The following is a 20,358-nucleotide window of genomic DNA, read 5'->3' on the forward strand; positions in this document are numbered from 1 at the left end:
TCTGGTTGTCACAGCTTCCTCAGAACATCAGCTCTTGCATATTTTTTTCATATTTGTAAACTCTCTTAGAAATTTGTTATTCAGGCCCCTCCTCAAAACTATCCTGATATTTTTTTTTCTGAGCAATCCACTTTTCTCAGTCCCTTTGACAGCATACTTTTAGTGTGCTTTGATGTTAACAAACTACAGGGACGTGAAGCAATAGGAAGCTGTAGAAGGTCCTTTAAGCCTTAACGATCTGTTGTTTTTGGCTTTGTCTCAGCTGCCCTTGATGGTTCTGTCTAACTTAATATTCTGTTATCACAGCTCCCTTGTACTCTGTATCCTTCAATAGTGAACCTTTACTGGAAAGCTGGGCTGTTGTCCCTTCCCCTGCCTTGGCAGCACAGTCCCAGGTAGCTGTGTTAAGCGCTGCGATTTGTGCTTACTGCTGAGGAAAACTGCCTTGGAAAGCACGTTTTGCAAAATTTGGCAGTAGGTAACTGCATCCTTCTGCTGATGCTCCTGTCGTCCATCTGCGGCTTTGTATAGTGTGTCTTTGCTGGACAGGGTTTCATTTGCACTTCAGTTGTGTCTCTTAAGGGCATTTTGTGTTCCATCTGAGTCAATTTTCTGAATATCTGATATCTTTTTTTTGGCTGCTTCCTCAAGTGCTTGCTGCCTTGAGCATTTTCATCCTCACTATGTGAATACTTGATGCTAGACATTCCCAAGGCATTGGCCTCGTTCATCACCATGTGGAGCTCTTTCAGAGGTCATTTTCACACCCGGTCAGCGTGTGAAGAATATGTGATCCAGAAGTGTACCTTATGAGCACTTGTCCCACCTTGTGTACAGCAAGTTCATTTCCTTGAAATAAGATATCCCTGAGGTATATTCTGGTTTGTTGTTTGTTTTTTTTTTTTCCCCTAAGAATCTTTACTATTTTCATTCCACTTGAAAAACCCTCTCCAGCCTTCCTGAGCCACCCTGGCATTCTTGGACAGGTTTGGTAAGCGATTTAGTCAAGGAACCTGTATGACTGCTTAGCACAGTTTCTGCTGAAATCAGAAGGCAGCTTTCCTAATAGGCAGCATTCTCCTTGCTCCCACAAAATCATTTGTACGATGTTGCTTTAGGACCGGGAGCTACCTTGGGCAGTGTTGCTGTAGTGCTTTCTTTGTCTAACACCAAAGGAGGATGAAAAATTGGATAACCTCAGGAGGCTTACTTTTGCCTTTTGTCTTAATGCTTATGTATGATGTTTAGGAAGGTCAAGGTGGGATTGGGAATGGTTTGTGATTTTTTTCTGTGGCAAATTTTTCTGGTAGCTTTGGGCTTAGAAACCACCCTATCGATCCCATGCTTCCTTGTAGCCCTCCCCAAAGGCATAATGTGCTTCAGCTGTCTAAAACAACTACCTTTCTACTAATACTTTTGCGTGTGTCCTTTATAAAAGAATAAGAATGGGTAGAGGAACAGAATTTCTCATCAAGTAAATAAGAGTGATAAATCTTGAAAAGCTGTGGCTGAAAAGCAAGAATGACAAACCTATCCTGTAAAGTAGTAGCTACTGTGAACAATCCCCTCATTTTTTCTTATCAGAATAAAAATACTCATTGTCAGAGAGGATAATCTTTTTCTGGCTGGGAGGAGAGGCAAATGATTCGGATTTATTTTGCTGGAAGGAGCTTCTGGGTAGAAGAACCTAGGCCTGTGTTTGACAAAATATTTAGATTTCTAGCTTCTAATTAATTAAAAAAACCCCATCACAATCATTAGGAATGTAAATATTTGGGATCTAGACTTAAAATGTCAATATTAGTTTGTTGTATCAACATAGTTTACGCAAGCCTTCTCAGCCAGGGACTGAAATCTGACATGTAGGTTTTGTACTGCTAGCTGGGATTGTGCTTCGCTCTCGAAGATGTTACTGTGCTTCTCATAAGAAGTAGTCAGGTCTAGTGCTGTGGTCCAAGATGGTGCCTTTCTGACTCGAGCAAAGCAATGTGTCCCATACAGTTATTACGGTTCCTAAATTAGTGATGTACAGGCACCAGTGAAGCATTTTGAGCGTCATGTAGCAGCAGCTCTTTTTTCCCTATACAGTGCTTATCTTCTGTACAGTGACCCTGTTATCTCGTTAGGATGAAGTGATCTGTGTTTGTGCATCACGATTCCTGAGGTGCGTGCAGTACATGCACTTCTTCTCTCAGCTGCTTTTGCACCCAGAATCGGTCTAGTCCATAGGGCTGACACTAGAGGGAAGCTTAAACTTTTTTTTTATTGTCATGGCTGCTTTGCAAAGTTGTCTGGGCAATTCAAAGACTGAGTGCTGTGACAGGTTAATGGTCTTCCAGTTGATTAATCACTAAGGTAAAATAGCCTTTCTCAGCAGGGAATCCTATGCCAGCTGCATGTAGCAGTAGTGTTCCGGTAGTCATGAAAGTGTCGAGAGGAGGGGAGGAGTGTGGAATCAGTGACTTGGGAACTGGGGGGAGGATACTGGGCTGGTGAGACCCCTTTTCTTTGTAAATGAATTGCTGACCCTGTGAGGTCAGTTGGAATGTGGGGTTGGTGGTGCCTACCTTGCTGTGTCGTGGTACCTAATGCATTGTTTGCAGAATATTATTATAGAGGTGCTTTAAGGCAAGTTTGCAGTTTTCCTGTGCTACTCTGTTTTTCTTCAAGTATGTTTTTCTTACCCAAAGAATTGGAAGGAATTTTAAATGACAGAGCAGGTTTCAGTCTTTCTCATCTGAGCAGGTTTTTTCTCATTTAAGTCGTAAGTCAACATCTGTTTCTTCATCTCTGCCCTTATGCCATACTTGTCCACATCTGAAAGCAGCTGTGTAACGTACTACAATTGTTTAGCTTTGCTGAGCAGGCATCCTGGACCTGATGTTAGATCACAGCTGACTCTAATTTGGCATGATCCTAGCTGCTTTATAAGAGTGAATTCTTCATTTTCTTGAGTTCTAAGCTTTTTCAGCTGTGTGATTTTTGTGAAAAAAGGTAGTGAGGACTATGGTGTCATCAGATAACCTGTGTTCTGTTCATGGATCTGTCTGTGCTTTTAAAAAAGAAAAAAAAAAGAAGAAAAAAGAGGGGGGGAAAAAAAAGAAAATAAATGGTAACAGTGCGTTGAATATTTGTGCTTGGTCTATGCCTGGCAAAGCAATGATTGCTTGTTGATTTTCTTTAGCATACTCTTAGACTCACATAGTAATAACATGAAGATTAGGAGCTTAAAATTGTATTGATTCATATTTCTCTCTTGAAGGTGGGAAGAAGAGCGCTACCCTGAAGGCATTAAATGGAAGTTCCTAGAGCACAAAGGTCCTGTATTTGCTCCACCATATGAACCTCTGCCTGAAAATGTCAAGTTTTATTACGATGGTGAGTTAATCTGTGTTTCCATTTCCTGGGAAGAGAAAGAAACATTCTCAGGGTAGTGTGGTGTTCTTTCGGGGCCTGAAGACATGAGGAGGTGGGTTTGTTTTAGTGGCTAGCTTAAAAGAGGTTCCTCAACGGCAAAGTGAAGGAAGGGTCTGTAGAAATAAAGGAACAGCCTGCTGAATTCTGCTAACCAAGTTGTCACAGAGACGAACTTGTTCTCACTGTTACAGTGGTGAATCTCTCAGGTGACTTGACAGTATGAGAGTGTTTTATGCCCGAGAGTAGCAGTGTATAACCAGTGGAGTACATACTTGTAGCTGCTTCATCACTGGTCACCTTTAGGCTTGCTCTGTTTTCTTTAACCTTAAGAATTGCAACTTCCATCATCTGTGATGCAGTTTATGAGCAGAATGAAAGACAATTGAATGTTGATACAGATGATTAGGATCTTGTAGGAATGCATGGGATGACTCTGGCCTCAAGGACATAGCCCTCTGGTGTAAGTCATGGTCCCACTTGCTAACCATTGTGTGTGGTAGAACTAATTGATGTGGGATTCTAATGTGCTGGGCTGACTGGTTGTTGGAGGCTCATGTGGAAGGGATTATATGATGTGATGCCCGCTGGAGACCAGACTTGATGACCCGTGTGTTTCCTTTTAGTCCTGTGATCATGTTAAATGAAGGATCAAATTAACCCAGGACTGAATTAAGTGGGAGGCATTTGAATGGATGAAAACATAGTTTTTGGTGAAGGGGACATCTGTGCATGGAACTCTTCCAGGAGCAACGTGCTGTTTTCATATGACATGACACTGGTTTTAAATACTGAGAAATAGGTGGCATTCATTTTCAGCAATAATGAAGTGGAATAAACATATTGCATCTTATTGAAGGCTGTCCCCAAGCAGTAGCACAGTGATCAGTGATGTCTACAAATTCTATCTTAAAGTTTGATAAAAACTTGATACAAAGTTGGACCTTTTTTTCCTCCATTGAAGAATGTATGATATCTCTCCTGCTGTCTAGAGAAAGGGAGGGTCAAATTGCAGTTGTAGCTGTTCCTTCAGTGAAGGCAGCAATAAGCTCCTCTCCTATCTAGCCATCTGTTTAATGAAACCTCTAGGAAGTGCAGGGATTTTTGCAACCTCTGTCTCTGTCATGGCAGAAATTCATCAATAAGCTCAACAGTTACGGGGTTGTCAGGTGGGTCTGGCAAAAAAAGCAATCACATAAGTCTTCCTTGAGAAGCTAGGTGAAAAATCAGATATCTGATTTACGCAGCAGCTGCTGAGAGCCACTGTCTGTGCTCACAAGGCATTGTCTAATTCCAAGATGATCCTGGGATGATTTGTAGAGTCCAATAATCACGCTGTGGCTGGCCAGCCAGCTGCCAGGCTGCAGGCTCTCGCTGGAGGAATCTGTCCCTCGCCTGGTGATTGCGTTGTGGTGAGGTTGCCTGTTTTCCTCTGGCATAATGACTGCTGGAGCTGTTGTTAGTGCTCGCAGCACCAGGCCTGGGGAAAGGAGCCTGTAACGCTGAAACCAGCTTTTAGGGCTTGACTCCACGTGACTGTGGGCCAACGAGCTGCTGTTCATACCATAGAGGTGGCTCGAACTCGTGTTTTCTGTAGATGGGGCAAGGTAAGAGTGTAGATGGTGGCAGTTGCATTTCAGTCATGGCCATGTGGTTCTTCTCTTCGTTATGTTCCCCTAGTTGCTCTCTGGTTTTCAGTTTTTAAGTCAGGTAACTAATATTCACAGCTCTGGAATAAATATGCTTGTTTTTTTTTTCTTTCCAGCCCTGTCACTGAGACCCTTTTCAAACCTTTGTAAAAAAGAGGGAATTAAGTCCAATGAAATATATTCTAAAGTGATTAGATAAAGGTGACTAAGCCTTCAGCAATTTGGGAAAAATATCAGTCGTTTTAGCCCTGTAACCTGTTACTAACTTGATAGCCTCTTTTAAGCTAGACTCGCAGCCTGGAAAAAACGTTTCCCTTGCTGTCTCTCCCTTCCCCCATTTCCTGTTATAAGCAAACAAATGCTGTATTTTAGGTTGCAGCTTGAAAGTTGGCAGACTTACTGTTGGTTTAATTTAATTGTGGAATATTTTCAGATCGTCAGAGGACCTTTTGCTAAGTCCTAGTTTACAAGGGTTTATAGATCTTAAGGCTTTATAGATGACTCCCATGGTTTAATTTTAGAGGTGACGCAACTTTTTAAAACATGTAGTAAATCAAAAGCGTGGGTTTTTTTCCAAGAGCATGGAATCAACAGTAATGTTTCTTGTATTGACTTTTGTGCAGTAAAATGGTCATTAAAAAAATCCACAGGTGTTGACTGTCTGCCACCCCATTGGGACTTTAAATGTTTCTTGCAGCTAGCTGGAGATGTGAGCCGCATGCAAAGTCCTTCACAGGGATCACTGGCACCTCACGTGTCATCAGGAATGCAATCTGGACCAAAAAGACGCTCGATAGGAATGTTAGATGTTAAATCCACAGCTTCAGGGTTGCAGCAGCCTCTTTTCCTTTGTGTTTTGAAGTCTTCCCTTGCAGCAGTTGCACCTTGTACTGCAGTCTTGCAGATAAGCTGAAATGTGACCTCTCTGTTCACTGAAAGCCCAGTCTTTCTTAAAAATGACCAGCTTTTGAGCCTGACTCGGAGACACAGCAGGGCATTTCCATGGCAGAGGGAACGTTTAGCAGAATCCTGACACGTTTTCCTGCAATGAAGGGAAGCTAACTATTTGGCACCACTTTCCAGCCTGTTTGTGGCATGTACCTAGAAGGGACGCTTCCTGCCTAGAGACAGCTGAAGGCTAGGAGGGGTGTTCCAAAGCAGCGTCCCTCTCTGGGTAGAAAAGAAATACAGAGACTGTATTTCCCATATGTCTGCGTGCTGGAACATGAAATTTAATAAAATCCCTTGCCTCTTTCACTTCAAACAGCCGTATCTCCCCAGGAGCGTACACACCACTGGGGTGTCTCAGCATAGGGTTTCCTGCAGGAGGCCTTTTCCCCTTCCTGCCCTGTGTATCTCAGACCTGTCTCGCATCAGATTGCTATTGCTTTTTTTAATGTTTAGATTCCAGAGGAAACTTTTTTCAAAATGTTTATGATGAAAGTCAAACAATTGTGCTCCTCTGTTTCCTTTGTCCATCCAATTTGCTGTACTATGTAACACTTTTAAGAAAAACTTCTCTGTGGTAAAAATATAGTGTCCTTTAAAAGGTAGTTACTGTGGCCTCTTTCTGGCTTCAATTCCTGTTTACCATTTTCTTTAAAAAGAAAACCTTTCTTTGTAGGTAAAGTTATGAAGCTGAGTACCAAAGCAGAAGAAGTTGCCACATTCTTTGCAAAAATGCTTGACCATGAGTACACTACAAAGGAGATCTTCAGGAAAAACTTTTTCAAAGACTGGAGAAAGGTATGTGTGTAGTCCTGGGCTGCAATGACTGCGGGCATGGCTAGTGTCTCCTCAGCACAGGGCAGTGAAAAGGGGCTACTGTTCCATGCATAGGAAAGTTAGCTTGGGACAACTAAACGCAGATCATAGCTGTGAAGTTTCCAGTTTATCCTGCAGTTTCACCAGGAAGGACCCTGTCATAAATACCTTTCTAAACCAACAAAGTCAGAATTCTTCCAATCAAATTTTCTTGTTATAGCATGATGGGGTATGGTTGATCAGAGTGTTGCATGCCTTGTTGAAGATCCAACTTTATATTAGAAAGAAACCCCTTGCAAAGACCCAAAACTCTATAAACTTAAGTCATCAGCCGTAAGACAGAACCTTTAGAACAGTTGATCAGTTTTCCTAGATGGGTTACTGGATTTTTCTCCCTATCCCTCAACAGTCCCAGTCACTGCTCAGTGTGAGAATGCTTTGGGAGGTGGTACAGCATTGCCTAGCACTCTCAAAGATCAGGCCACTGGAAGGCTAGCACTCCGTATGCTCAGCTTCTTGTTCTTTTTTCTTTGACCTTAGCTGGAGTCAGCATGTGCAAGAATTTGGGGATTCTTGGGGGTTTATTGTGAGAATCTGTCTCTTGTTCTTGTTTAAACTGCCTGTTTTCATGCTCTACTGTGCATAAAAACTTAACTATGTATGAAAACTTCAGGCACTTTTTTTTCTTCCTTTCTGCAAGGAAATGACCTCTGAAGAGAAGAGCACTATCACCAACCTCAGCAAGTGTGACTTCACCCACATGAGCCAGTATTTCAAAGCTCAGACGGAAGCTAGGAAACAGATGTCCAAGGAGGAGAAACAGGTACCAGAGGGAATTCTAGGACACTTCTTGATTCTTAGTTGGCTTGTAAACATCTTTGTGTAATCATTCCTCTGCCTGCCTTGTCATTTATAGGTCAGTGTTTACTAGCTTTCAAATTACTACTTTCATGTTAACTGTAGGAATATTTACTGTGCAGCTCAGGTAGGGCAAAGCACTGTGTGTACAGCTGAATCTTAAAATGATAATGATAGAGCTAAGGAACCTGATCCCGCTTGAGTAAATAAAGAGAATCAGAGATGCTGCCTCCATGGGAGCCTTGGTCCATGGCCAATAACGAGCAGTGGATACTCAGTTAAGGATAGCTTTTTCATTTCAGAAGCTCCTTGGATTTGGAGGGCAAAATTAGGGATGGTAGCAGGGTTGCAGCAATGACATTAGTGAATAAAATGAGAGAACAAATCTTAAATAACAGGTAATGAAGTTTACTGAATAAAAAGCAAATTTTATTTTCCAGTAGCATAGCTACAATGTCTTGTGGGGAGAGAATTAAATAGTTTTTAGATGACTGAGACTTACTGCAATGGAAGCAGGAAACTTGCCCCAAGTTCTCAGTTGATCTCTTGCAATGCTATAGTATTGTCCTTTAAGTCAGGGGCTTGGTAGCTTGGAATTATGGCATTTGGGGTCAGAAGGGTCCCACCGAAATAGAGAGCCCATGTCTTACTGCTGTTTCCATTTGATAAACCAGTGGGTGAGCCCTTCTCAGTTTCCATCCATGGTAGCTATTACAGTGGAGCAGAAGTGGCTTTTTCTGTTGGTTTCTCAGCTGGCGCACCAGTGCTGTCTGTGGGTCAGATGTTTTATTTTGGGCTGCAGTGTTTTTATTTTCCTTCCGTATAATTAAGAGTTCAAGCACAGAAGTATGCAGTGAAATCTCAGCACATTTTTACTTGGGAGATTGTGTTCTGCTTGTGAGACCATTTGCTGACACAGACTTGACATGTGGCAGACTGGAGACATTCCTCTGCCTGCTTTCCAATGTTGAGCTCAAACACAAGTCTGGGTTTTATTCATAAACAACAAGATGTAAAGTCCAGTGGGTGTCAAATGCTGCATATAGACTATAAAGCAGCAGCACTGTGCTGGGGCTGCCCTTGTATCTGTGGTATGTAGGTAGAGGTCAGTGCCTCTATTGTGGCAAAACTGTAACTGTCTTCACCAGCCCTAATCTGTTTCACTCAAATGCAAGTTTTAAGAGAGTTTTCACACATTCTTGCCCTTTTTCTGGTTTGTGCTGCATGCGTTTTATAAATGCTTTTCTGGACAGTCTGCTGCTCTGTGTGTTTATACAGCACTTAGCATCATGGGGATCTGGTTTTGAGTTCAGTCTTCAGCATTAGTATGGTGCAAATATCAAAATTTTTTTAAGCCTTAGCACTTGGAGGTGTGTGTGGTGCTGGGTATACCATATCATCCTTGCTTTTGGCTTTTTCCAGAAAATCAAAGAGGAGAATGAGCGGCTATTGAAGGAATATGGTTACTGCGTTATGGACAACCACAAGGAGAGGATTGCCAACTTTAAGATTGAACCCCCAGGTCTCTTCCGAGGTCGTGGGAACCATCCCAAAATGGGCATGTTGAAGAGACGCATCATGCCAGAAGATATCATCATTAACTGCAGCAAGTGAGCACTGAATGCTTCACACCTTGGCTTTGCTTTCTAGCTAGTATAGCTTCTTTTTTAAAATCCTATATAGGTTGATATTCAAGCATGTAGAAATATGCATGCTGCTTATTTTACTTTTATATGGATAAGAAACTGAGTCATACAAGCAAAGACTGAACAAGGCCATCTTGGGTTTCATGTAGAACTTTGTCAACATATTTTCTTCCTCATGCCTACGGCCTACATCTGCTTAAACAGTCTTTCCTGCTAGTACTGCCAGAAATTTATTTGATTCTAGGTAGGTTGCCCTACTTTGTCTTCCGTGATGTTGAAGGCTAAGGTTTGGTGGGCTTCTCTTCAGTCTTGTCATGAGAAGTGTCTGCGCTATTGCAGTGTCCACAAATCACAGCTGGTCCTAGCAATGTGTGTTCCCACCTATAGTATAATTCTTCAGCAGATACATATCGATAGCAGTTACGTTTCTGATCTTTGTTCATTTTGATTCGCTTGATCTCCTGCTTGTGGAAACATGTCGTTATGTTGCCTCAGTTTCTTACCCTGTGCTTTCTTTGTGTGATCATGTTCGTTACCTTGTCTATTTTGATGCTGTGGAAGTCTCTTTAAATAGTTTTTATTTGCTGTTTTGTAATTCTCTGCAGGGATTCCAAGATCCCTCCCCCTCCACCAGGACACAAATGGAAGGAGGTCCGGCATGATAACAAGGTTACCTGGCTGGTGTCATGGACTGAGAACATCCAAGGCTCTATCAAATACATCATGTTGAACCCGAGCTCAAGAATTAAGGTAAAGATCCAGTTTAAAAAAAAAAAATAAATCTTACTGGTCATGTCTACAAGAAGCAAATGTAGCTGTTGGCTAGGAGAGAGATAGGAAGTAAAGCTGTCTTGCTATTTCATCCTACATTGAATGAAAAACACAGGAAAGCTTCTGTGCTTCTGTTCCTCTTGGAAACAAAGAATACAATTGCTGCACAGGAGAGCAGATGAAATCTGGAAAATGTCTATTGAAAAGCCTCATTTTGTCATTCCTAGTAGGAATCTTTCACTCTGTGTTAACCTAATAGGAAGCTATTTATCCAAGAACAGACTTGCTCTGGTGGATATTTTACCTGCTTTTGCCCTGACTTCCCCTGCCCAATCATGTAGTGAAGTTCTAACCATGGGTTACTTAATTAGTCAATTGTAAAATCAAAAACACGGCCAGGCTACTGGCTGAGAAGGCTGATAAGGAGCTCATGACAGAAGGAAAACAAACCCTGCCGTGGGAGCAAATAAGTCAACAGATCAATTTCATAAAAGCAGTGATAAACCTGTAGAAAGATAAGTATCCTTCAGTTTCAGGAGTAGGATTTAAGTTCTCCTCATAAAGTCTTTTTTAAGAGATTTTTTTTTTTCCTGGATTGGAAACAAGGAGTTTGTCCTACAAGCGTAGGGAAAAATCTCTATTCCTTGTGAATTCATGCCCTCTTTTTGCCATGGCTTGAATATGTAATAATGATGATGAACTGTTGATGTTGCTTTTACATTTTATGGGTGTTTAATTACACAGCTGAAAGAACATAAGTGTCATCTGAATAAAGCAGAGGAAACCATTTCTGTGTTGAGAAGCATGGAAGACATCATGTCTTTTGTGTCTTTGTAGTTGCTTCCGTGGAAGCGTTTAATATCATGGAAATCTGAATTACCTACAGCTGCACAGCAGCATAATTTAAAGCTGAGCTGTTCAGCAGCAAAACGACAGTGTTTTTGTACAGTGAGGCCATTTGCCACACGCAGACTTGCAAAGCCTTGAGGTGCAGATTGGAACTGGTCCTTTGCCTGCTTTCTGACGCTGACTCTATTCCAACTTTCTCTGCAGGGTGAGAAGGACTGGCAGAAGTATGAGACAGCTCGGAGGTTGAAGAAGTGCGTAGACAAAATCCGAAATCAATATCGAGAAGACTGGAAATCCAAAGAGATGAAAGTACGGCAGAGAGCCGTGGCGCTGTACTTCATTGATAAAGTAAGGCTGGTTCCCCCACACTCCTCTTACCTTTCCCATCCTGCTGGAAACACTCAGGAATGCTGCGGGTCTGTTCATTCCTAAGGCAGATTTGAGCCCAGTTACTGAGATATCCTGAGATTTCCTTGTTGTCAGGCTCCCGTCTCCTTTTCCTTCCCATTACCTGGAATCCAGAGCAATAAACTATTGTACTGAACACAGCTATTTCAGGCAGCATTGTTTTAGTTCAGGCAAAATTCACAGCCTGGTTCCAGAATCGCCCAGTTGGATTACTAGGAAGTTTGTGTGGGCCTTTTGTCTTCAGCTGTTTCAGTTTTCCTGCTGGGAATTTCTGTTGGTTTGTCACCTCTTTAATTTGAGGTCACAGTCATGAGGTTTCATAATTATGCTAATTTTTTCACCACAGCATAAAGAAAACTGCAGTTGTATTGATACATTTAGAGCTACTTAAAACCAGTTCCCAGACAGCTGTTGCCCTACTGGTTTGTGGTGTCTTGACTAACTAAATCAACAGGTTCTGATCAAAACGGTTTGGTGTAAACCAGAGAAATTTGAACAATTGTGGTTTCATATGAACGCTGAAGGTTTTTTCAAAAATTAGAAATTAGTTTAGCCAGTACTGTTAAAACACATCTTTTATGCAGCCAAATGTAGCCTTTAGATTATTTATATAACTCAGCGTCCTGTATGCTACTTAAAGTGTGTTTATTTAGCATGCAGTGAAGAGGTAGGATCATAGAAGACGAAGAACTGAACTTTATTACTTTGTATCAGGTTGAGTTCCCGTGGAAGTCAATTTGATTTTTAAAAAATGACAAATGTTTTGAAAAGGATTTCCATTAGTCATAAATATCTCACAGTTTGAGTTAATGAGAGAAAGTTGGTAAAACATCTTGCTTTAAATTTCTCTTAAAAAAAAAAATTGAGGTATTCTGGTAGATTGGTAGATTCGTGGCTTTAGTGTAGGGTTATTTAAAACAGATTTAAAGAGAACTTGAGACGGTTTTTATTAGAATTTTGTAAGAGTCAATTTTATCCACTCATGCATTTTCTCCCTTTCTTTTATATGGACACTACTGATTCTAGGCCAGTGTCTGAAAGTTTCCATCATCTATGGGATGGTTTGAAATGCTTACCTCTATTGTCTTGATACAAATGTAGCTTGCCCTGAGAGCTGGTAATGAAAAAGAAGAAGGAGAGACAGCTGACACCGTGGGCTGCTGCTCTCTGAGAGTAGAACACATCAAGCTGCATCCTGAACTGGATGGCCAGGAATACGTGGTTGAGTTCGACTTCCTCGGAAAAGACTCCATCCGATACTACAACAAAGTCCCTGTTGAGAAGAGGGTAAGGCATCTCCACAAGCACATACACAGACAGAACTATACAAAAATGAGGTCAACACAGTTTTGGTGGCAATAAGTGGGTGCTTCGTCACTGGGCAGATACCTAGCCAGAAAATAAGTCAGTTAATGTTCTTCCATTTTTATTGCCAGTGCCATGGAACGTAAGCCTGCTGGAGGTGTGACATAACCCAGCAGATGAGATACTTAAAACATCTTACTGCTCTTCCCTGTGCTCTCAGTGTCAAGAGTTGGCATAACATAACTGTAACAGCTACGTTAGTTGAGTTTGAGTCTCATTCTGGTCGGCAGAATTGGCTTTGTCACCTGTAGATAGTAGAATTCTAGGCCCGTATGACCAGTAATAGCATAAAATATTCTGAAATACAGTGCCGGGATTGACTGTTAGAGTAGCAGTTGAACTCAGGCTTTCATGATGCTAGCTTCTCTGTCACGGTGGTTTTGTTCATTTTGGAGCTGAGCCCTCATGGAAGTAGGTCTTGATCATGGGTGCTCCAAAGCATACAGAGTAGGTGCACTGATACTCCTGTATACATACTGCATACACTTATGAACTTGTGCATGCAGCAACCAAGACTTCTTTTCTAGGCATTGTTAATTCCCTCATTTCTTTGTCATCCACCAATTTCAAATCTGCTGTGATCTTGACCTCATTCCCCAATAAATCCCCATCCAGCAGTGTGAACCTAGAGGGCACTACTCAAAAAGACTTTTGGTTTTGTGTGTGTAACAGCTTTGCATCTGACCCACAGCTCTTCAGTCACCCCAGTATGTTAGATACTGCCTGTATAATACTGCAGTAATTGTAACAACAATTGGCAGTAAATGCTGTCCTCTTGGAGAATAAAATAACTGAAAAAAAAAAACAACAAACAAACAAAAAAAACCAACTCTGGGTGCTATAGAAATGAGCATGTGCTGGAATTCTTACTTCCTTGTTTAACGAAGAAAACATTTTTCCTGTTTAAATGTACTGGTGTTGATATCTCTTGGTGTCTCTTCTGTAGTGCTTACAATGGGGAACTGATTATTGTGGAACTAGAAATCTTCGTATATTAAGTGTCTATAGAAGAAGAATGTGTGGTGTTGAGAAGCTGGGAACTGGGGTTTTGGAGCACACAGAGTTGAGATTTGTGGTCTCTGTGTAATTAGAGATGCTTTGATTATTCTCTCTACCCCAATGAGACGTGTTTGGGATGGAACTGTATGAAAAATTTAATGCAGCAATGAGAACTGCTGAGTTTTGGTAGCTTAACTCCATGGAAAATGGCTCAGAGGTCTCTGGCTGGAATAGTGATGGAGAGTAGGGAAGAGGTGGTAGCTTTGCCGTCTATTAGGCAGCTAAGCCAGAGCAGAATCAGGTCTCCTGCAATCTTGAGTTAAGGGATGAGGATAAAAAGGGCACTGAATGCTCAGGACTCCTGTTGCTGGGAAGGAACCTTCAACACAAGTGTTTTATTGAGTGATGCGTCTTTGCCTGCTGGGAAGTAAAATCCAGCATTGTCACTGTTGCCTGAGAACGGTTCTAAGTGGCTCCCTGGCAGTGTTGCTTTCTTACATATTACTGCTATCTAGCACTGGTTTGTGTACCTGAAGTTCCTGGTTTTCTTTTCCTGCAGGTGTTCAAGAATCTTCAGCTGTTCATGGAGAATAAGCAGCCTGAGGATGACCTCTTTGACCGCCTCAATGTAAGCGTGTAGTTAATGATGAGAGATGGTGGTAGAGCACCATGAATGGGCTCACTCTGCACCAGGCAATAACAGCTGCTCTGTTCCAGAAATGGTTTCAGAGCCAGTTCTCTTCCAGAGCTGGTCTGAGTGTCCTAAAAGCAGCGAGAGTCTGTCTCAATCTGGTGTCTGTATTGTCCACTGTGCCCACAGGTTCCCGAAGCTATGGGCTTTGGTCCTGGTGAGCCTGGCCAGCTCTGACTTGGGGAGGTTTTTTCAGAGTTGAGAGACGATGATTGTGTGAGATAACAGATTTTCAGATGCCGTCCCCATCTGCACGTTTGGCTCTGGGAGCACTGTGGTGGTTCAGACACCTTCCCTGGGATGGGACAGGAACATTTCTACCTGTTGGGAACCAAAACCTGCACGCTGAAAAAAACTTTTTTGACCACTTGTGGTACTTGATACCAATCTAATACCTGTTGGTTCTTTGTTCACTTTTCCTGTGGTTTCAGTAATGTTGTGGCCGTTCTGTTGTGGTCAGGTCTGAGTACAGTAGGCCTCAGCCGTGAGCGGCGTGTCTTTGTCAGCTATCTGTCCAGAGATTTCACAAATGCTGTGGTTAGTTCTAGTGCTAACTGTCATCTCCTTTCTGCTTCCTTAGACCAGTATCTTAAATAAACACCTTCAAGACCTTATGGAGGGACTGACAGCCAAGGTATTCCGTACGTACAATGCCTCCATCACGCTACAGCAGCAGCTCAAGGAGCTCACTAATCGTAAGTCTTGTCTTCGAAACTGTGAGGGGAACAGATCTTACCCTGCAGTACCAACCTGGCTTCACTGGCTTAGCTACAAGTCTTGGATCTGTACACCACTTCCTCGTTGCACTTCTCCCAGACCAAATGTCAGACAGCTGGGGTCTGACCAAAAATCTGCTGCCAGACAATCTTTTGGGGAAGCCGAGCAGCCCAGCAGTGGGGTGGGGCAGAGCTGACTTGTGAGCACACCAAGGTGTGCCCGCTAATTTGTGCCCATCCTTTACCAAATCTCTTGTTTGCTTTCTGTTAATTGTAAAGTGCTATAGGTGGCAGGCAAGGCAGATTGATCTATAACAGCCCTGTGTTTCTTGGCTGCTCGTTCACAACCTGTCTGTTGAACACTGCTAGCTTGCACTTTAGCAACTTTACAAAGCAGGAATATTGGATCTGTGAAGCCCAACAATGCCTTGAGCAGTGTAGTCCTGCTGTCCTCTGCTCTGAGCATGGATGTGCTTCCCCTCACTTGAGTGGCAAATGGTGTTATCAAAGAAACTGTCCCAGAGTCAGGGCCCAGGGTGGAACTGGTCAGGCTCTTCCAACTGTGATTGGAGTGCAGTGACTGAGCTTGCAGAGTTGGTGGGACACTGGCTGAGGCTGCACAGCCCTGGAGAGCCCACTTGTTCACCATTTTCTTGTGCTTTGCAGCGGACGACAACATTGCAGCGAAGATCCTTTCCTATAACCGTGCCAACAGAGCAGTTGCCATTTTGTGTAACCATCAGAGGGCTCCACCGAAGACCTTCGAGAAGTCCATGATGAACCTGCAGACCAAGGTACCCCTGCCCTTGCCCAGCTCTGGGGTTGGGGCAGGCTCCAAGCGCTGCATCTTGGGAGTCACGTTTCCTTTTGCTTGGGATGAAATGAAAGCAGAGTCTGGTTTTCCCTGTCTTGAGCTTGTTAGTGCTCCCTCAGATTGGCCTGCTTGGAGAGGAGTAGTGAGCTGAAAGGGACACCTTTCAGTCTGAGTCATCCTTTACTCGTAAAGACCAAGACCAGACCCTTTTTATCTGCCCTTCATCCTATAGCTAAGTGTTCTTCTGCCCTTGAAACTTCAGAAGAGCAGTCTCTAGCTCTGATTTGTGTCCCCTAAAGTACCCAGAGTGGGCATCCGCTTCTGTTGCGTGAGTCCCAGGCCACTGTGCAGGCTGTGTACATGGTACCTTATGCCCCTCTGACTTGACCTCTTCCTTTGCAGATTGTTTCTGGTGAAGGCCATGAGGTCCAAAGGGGTTAGGTCTGTTCCTGGTCTGGCTTTAGAATAACCTTCACAATAAGGAGTTCTGGTTTGGCACTGCAGTGTCCCCTGCTTCAGTAACACCTAACATGGCTGCCTTCACCCTAGACCTTGGAGCGTGGGGAATGGTTGAACAGGGGTTGCAAAATGCTAAATCTCTCTGAATCCTAAACTTACTGGAGAAACAACTGCCTGAAGCCTTATCAGCTTTCAGCCTGTAGGATGTGGGGCAAGAACTGATTCCTGCTGAGGAAACGGGGATCACCCTTTGATGATACCAGCAGAGTGTTGGTACTGGCAGGATATAGTGGAGACAGACAAGCTGCCTGGAGGGGCTGTTGGCCAGTCCCAGGCCAAGCCACTTCCTTCATCTGCTTGGTTGTAGCCGTGTGAGCTCCCAACGCCACCTTGTCTTTGGAAGTGAGTGGGGCTCTGTTTTCTGAGGGGAGTATTTCACCACGCTCGGCTTTTCAGCGAATGGAAAGGCCGATGGCCTGATTGTTCTGCAGAAGTGGGTCTGAGCGCTGGTGATTCTGAACGTTGTCATAAACTCACTCCCTGGCTCGTGCTGCCCAGGGTGACTGTCACAGTTTTTAGCAGCTTGTTCACAGTGCTGCCATCTGGTTTTGCCTCTCCTAGATTGATGCCAAGAAGGAGCAGTTAGCTGATGCCAGGAGAGAACTGAAAAGCGCCAAAGCTGATGCCAAGGTCCGGAGGGATGAGAAGTCTAAAAAGTAAGGCTGGTGTTACTAGGCTGTGCAATGCTCCCAGTACTCTCAGCTCCAAATGGGTCCTTCACCCTGTGTTCTGTTTGCCCAGCCTGTGATCTGGGAATACTTCCTCAGGCTTCCTTGTCCCTTCTTTATCTGTACATGAAGAAATGGCCTTCTTATTGAAGACCATAGGGTGACCTGATGCTGCAGTTCCTGTTGTGGTCACTAGCATTAATCTCCACTGTGTCTCTCAGCCCTCAGAGCTAAGCACCAGCCAGTGCTCAACCACCCTGCTGCCCAGCACCCTGCAGAGCAGTGGACCAAGTGTGCAGAATTGCCATCTTTATGGGCAGTCAGGAATCCAGGAGTTACACAATTGCGCATGCACTTTTCTGGGTTGTGTCCTGCGCTGTTGGAAGCCCATGGTGCGGACAATGTACTCGGACTCGGCATAGGCTCTGCAGAATAGCCACAGGGGTGCTGAGTTCAGGGAGCTCTGAAAGCAGAATCACAGTGTGACTATCACAGAGGGATAGATGGGTTGGCTTTAAAGTGGGTGTAGCATCAGTACAGTTCAAGCTGTTGCTTCCAACCCTTTAAAACAAAACTGCTGCTTAGGATTTCTGCTCTGCCTCTTTGAAAATGTCAGTTCTTAATTGCATGTGCTTAATGTTTTATGTCACCATCTGTGCTGGCACAGCTGCCCACGGTGGCTGGTGGCATTGCTTACCTTGAGCAAAGTCCCTTTGGTTTCCTGCAGTGCTGCTGTCTCAAGCCCAGCAGGGCATTAGGCATTAAATGCTTTGATTTTTCTCCACCCCAGGACAGTGGAGAGCAAGAAGAAAGCAGTGCAGAGGATTGAGGAGCAACTGATGAAGCTGGAGGTTCAGGCTACAGATAGGGAGGAGAACAAGCAGATCGCTTTGAGCACCTCCAAACTCAACTATCTGGATCCCAGGATCTCTGTTGCTTGGTAAGCATCTGCCTGGGGTGTGTGGAAGGAACCACCCCTTCACTTCAGTCTTGGCCCTCCATTTAGCAGACAAGGGCTGTGGCCAGGAGCAGTGCCCTTGTGCTGCCAGAGATGTCTGTCTCTGTGGCCTTCCCTTATATCTTCAAATGATTTCAGGAAGTTATAAAACTTGAGGCAAGTGCAACACGCCAGCCGAAGCCAGCACCGTGCTGGGGGGTGGTGGGTTGGACAACTGGCACAGTTGGGAGGCTGGTTGTGCTCAGCTGGGTGGCGTGTCTTGTAACGGAGCAGAGCTGGGAAGGTGCTGGGGGAGGGCAGGGCGGTTGTGCGCAGCGAGGGGCTGAGTGCCTGTGCTGCGGTGACTCTAACAGCATCTCCTCTTCTGCAGGTGTAAGAAGTGGGGAATTCCTATAGAGAAGATTTATAACAAAACCCAACGAGAGAAATTTGCCTGGGCTATCGACATGGCAGAGGAAGACTATGAGTTTTAACCTGTTTTTAATGAGCTGAATTTTATGGAAATAAAAGGGGGAGTAGCCTGGTTTTTAGGGAGATTGATAAACTGTGAGCCTTACTTGTCCTTGGATGCTGGGGAAAGGGGAGGAAAGGGGCAAGTGAGCATCGGATAAAACAGCCAACATCCTGCAGAAAGCATAACCTGGAAATATCCTAAAGGAGCTGAGCCAGTTGTCCTATGGACAACTTATTTAAAAAATGTTTCAGAGTTCCAAATTCTAGCTGTCTGGTTTGTGTGGTTTTTCTCTTGAGGCAGGGCAAGTGGATGGGGGATTTGTCAACCTTCCGCCAGGCAAATTCACCATCACACTGAGAGCGTGGGAATCTTTAGCTACTGTATACAAAATCCAATTATATTGGTGCGTTTTTACAGTTAGGGTTTTGCAATAACTTCTATATTTTAATAGAAAATGGACTCCTTAACCCCTGCCCTTCCCCTCCCCCTCCCACCCCATTTCAGAATTTAACAAACAAACAAAATTTAAGAAACCCAACGCACCTGTTACAGCTGTCACTGTAGTCATGGAAATACCCAGATTTTTTTTAATTTGACACTTGAAACAGTCGTGGCATTGGAACATGAATTACAAATATCCACCACCATTTGTTCAGAGCAAAGTGTGATGGGAAATCGGCCTCCTGACTTGAGTGTTCCTTTTTTAAATGTGAATTTTTATTTCTTTTAATTATTTTAAAATATTTAAACAGCTGTTTTTTTTCTTGATCTTAAAGATCACGTAGGTTAGGGAGAGGGTGGGGGAAGGGGCCGTGTGATGGGGAGGCACGTGTGGAATTTGAGGACAAGTGAAATTGGCAACAAATCACATTCCCGTCACCCTTTGTTCTGAACATGCTCTGTACACTTCAAGAATATCTACTTTTTAGGTTTGTCAGATTGTTTTACCTTTTTCCCCTCTTTTTTTTCTAAGCCCCACTCCCCTCTTTTACTTGAAAGATTTTATTGTGTAAAAAGAAGTTTCACAGGTCAATAAATTTCGAGGGAAATGAGCATCGGTCCAAAAAGGAGAAAATAATCAAGATTTTAGGGCTTTTATTTTTTCTTTTGTAATTGTGTAAAAAAATTTTAAAAAATAAAAAAGCAGAATTTTAATGTGAAACCTTTTTTTGCTATAATCATTAGTTTTAGAAGCATCGTTAGCGTAGTGTGTGTGCGACGACCATTTCCTGCAGCCTTTCCTCAACAAGTATCTTCTATTTTTATCATGAATTCCCTTTTAATCAACTGTAGGTTATTTAAAATAAATTCCTACAACTTAACTGAGTGGTGGCGTCTGTGTGTTCTTTCAGCTCGGGCCCTGGACCGTGAGGTCCCCGAGGTCCCTGGGTTGGGGGGAGATGGTGGTGGGCCTGGCACCACGCTGTTTCTGCAGCCCCCGTGCAGTGCAGGCACTGCCTCCGTGGCAAGGTGCTTGAGGCTTTCTCTGTTGAACGGGGCTGCACAGAGGATGGTGAGGCCCTGGAGAGGGCCTGGTGGGTTGGGATTGACCCAGCAGTTGTGTCTTCATCAGGGTGAGCTGAGAGCATGTGGGTCCACGATGATGCCAGGGATCTGAAATGAAGCACCTGGCCGTGGCTGGCTTTTGGAAGGGAGAAGCTTTCCACAGCTGCTGATGTTGCCCTCGTGTTTTGAGTGACTGTCATGGCTGCTTGCTTGTGCTGAGCGGTGGTTGCTCTGGGGTAGGTCTGTGTGGTCACGTAGCCAGACCCTCGGGTGGAGGAGTTGGTCCTGCAGCATCGCAGCGTGGGGTGT

The 20,358-nt window shown here is 43.7% G+C and overlaps 1 protein-coding gene across 3 annotated transcripts in view; it reads left to right on the forward strand.

Annotated features, from left to right (window-relative positions):
- TOP1 (DNA topoisomerase I) overlaps positions 1-19,869 on the forward strand; it is a 68,056-nt gene extending 48,187 nt beyond the window's left edge. For 2 of the 3 annotated variants that reach the window (XM_086622731.1, XM_086622730.1), the window contains 13 exons: positions 3,263-3,378; positions 6,688-6,809; positions 7,528-7,650; positions 9,108-9,295; positions 9,937-10,081; positions 11,156-11,299; positions 12,461-12,646; positions 14,283-14,351; positions 14,995-15,109; positions 15,797-15,924; positions 17,025-17,119; positions 17,922-18,071; positions 18,460-19,869. In XM_086622731.1, the coding sequence (XP_086478857.1) occupies positions 3,263-3,378; positions 6,688-6,809; positions 7,528-7,650; positions 9,108-9,295; positions 9,937-10,081; positions 11,156-11,299; positions 12,461-12,646; positions 14,283-14,351; positions 14,995-15,109; positions 15,797-15,924; positions 17,025-17,119; positions 17,922-18,071; positions 18,460-18,562 (1,684 nt within the window). In that variant the 3' untranslated portion in view covers positions 18,563-19,869. Of the gene's footprint in view, positions 1-3,262; positions 3,379-6,687; positions 6,810-7,527; positions 7,651-9,107; positions 9,296-9,936; positions 10,082-11,155; positions 11,300-12,460; positions 12,647-14,282; positions 14,352-14,994; positions 15,110-15,796; positions 15,925-17,024; positions 17,120-17,921; positions 18,076-18,459 lie in introns of those variants that run through there. The other variant, XM_086622732.1, reaches the window with a different exon arrangement.
- The last annotated feature ends 489 nt before the right edge of the window (positions 19,870-20,358 follow it).

The sequence above is a fragment of the Tauraco erythrolophus genome, chromosome 18 (genome assembly GCF_009769465.1).
Source record: "Tauraco erythrolophus isolate bTauEry1 chromosome 18, bTauEry1.pri, whole genome shotgun sequence".
Taxonomy (NCBI): Eukaryota; Metazoa; Chordata; class Aves; order Musophagiformes; family Musophagidae; genus Tauraco; species Tauraco erythrolophus.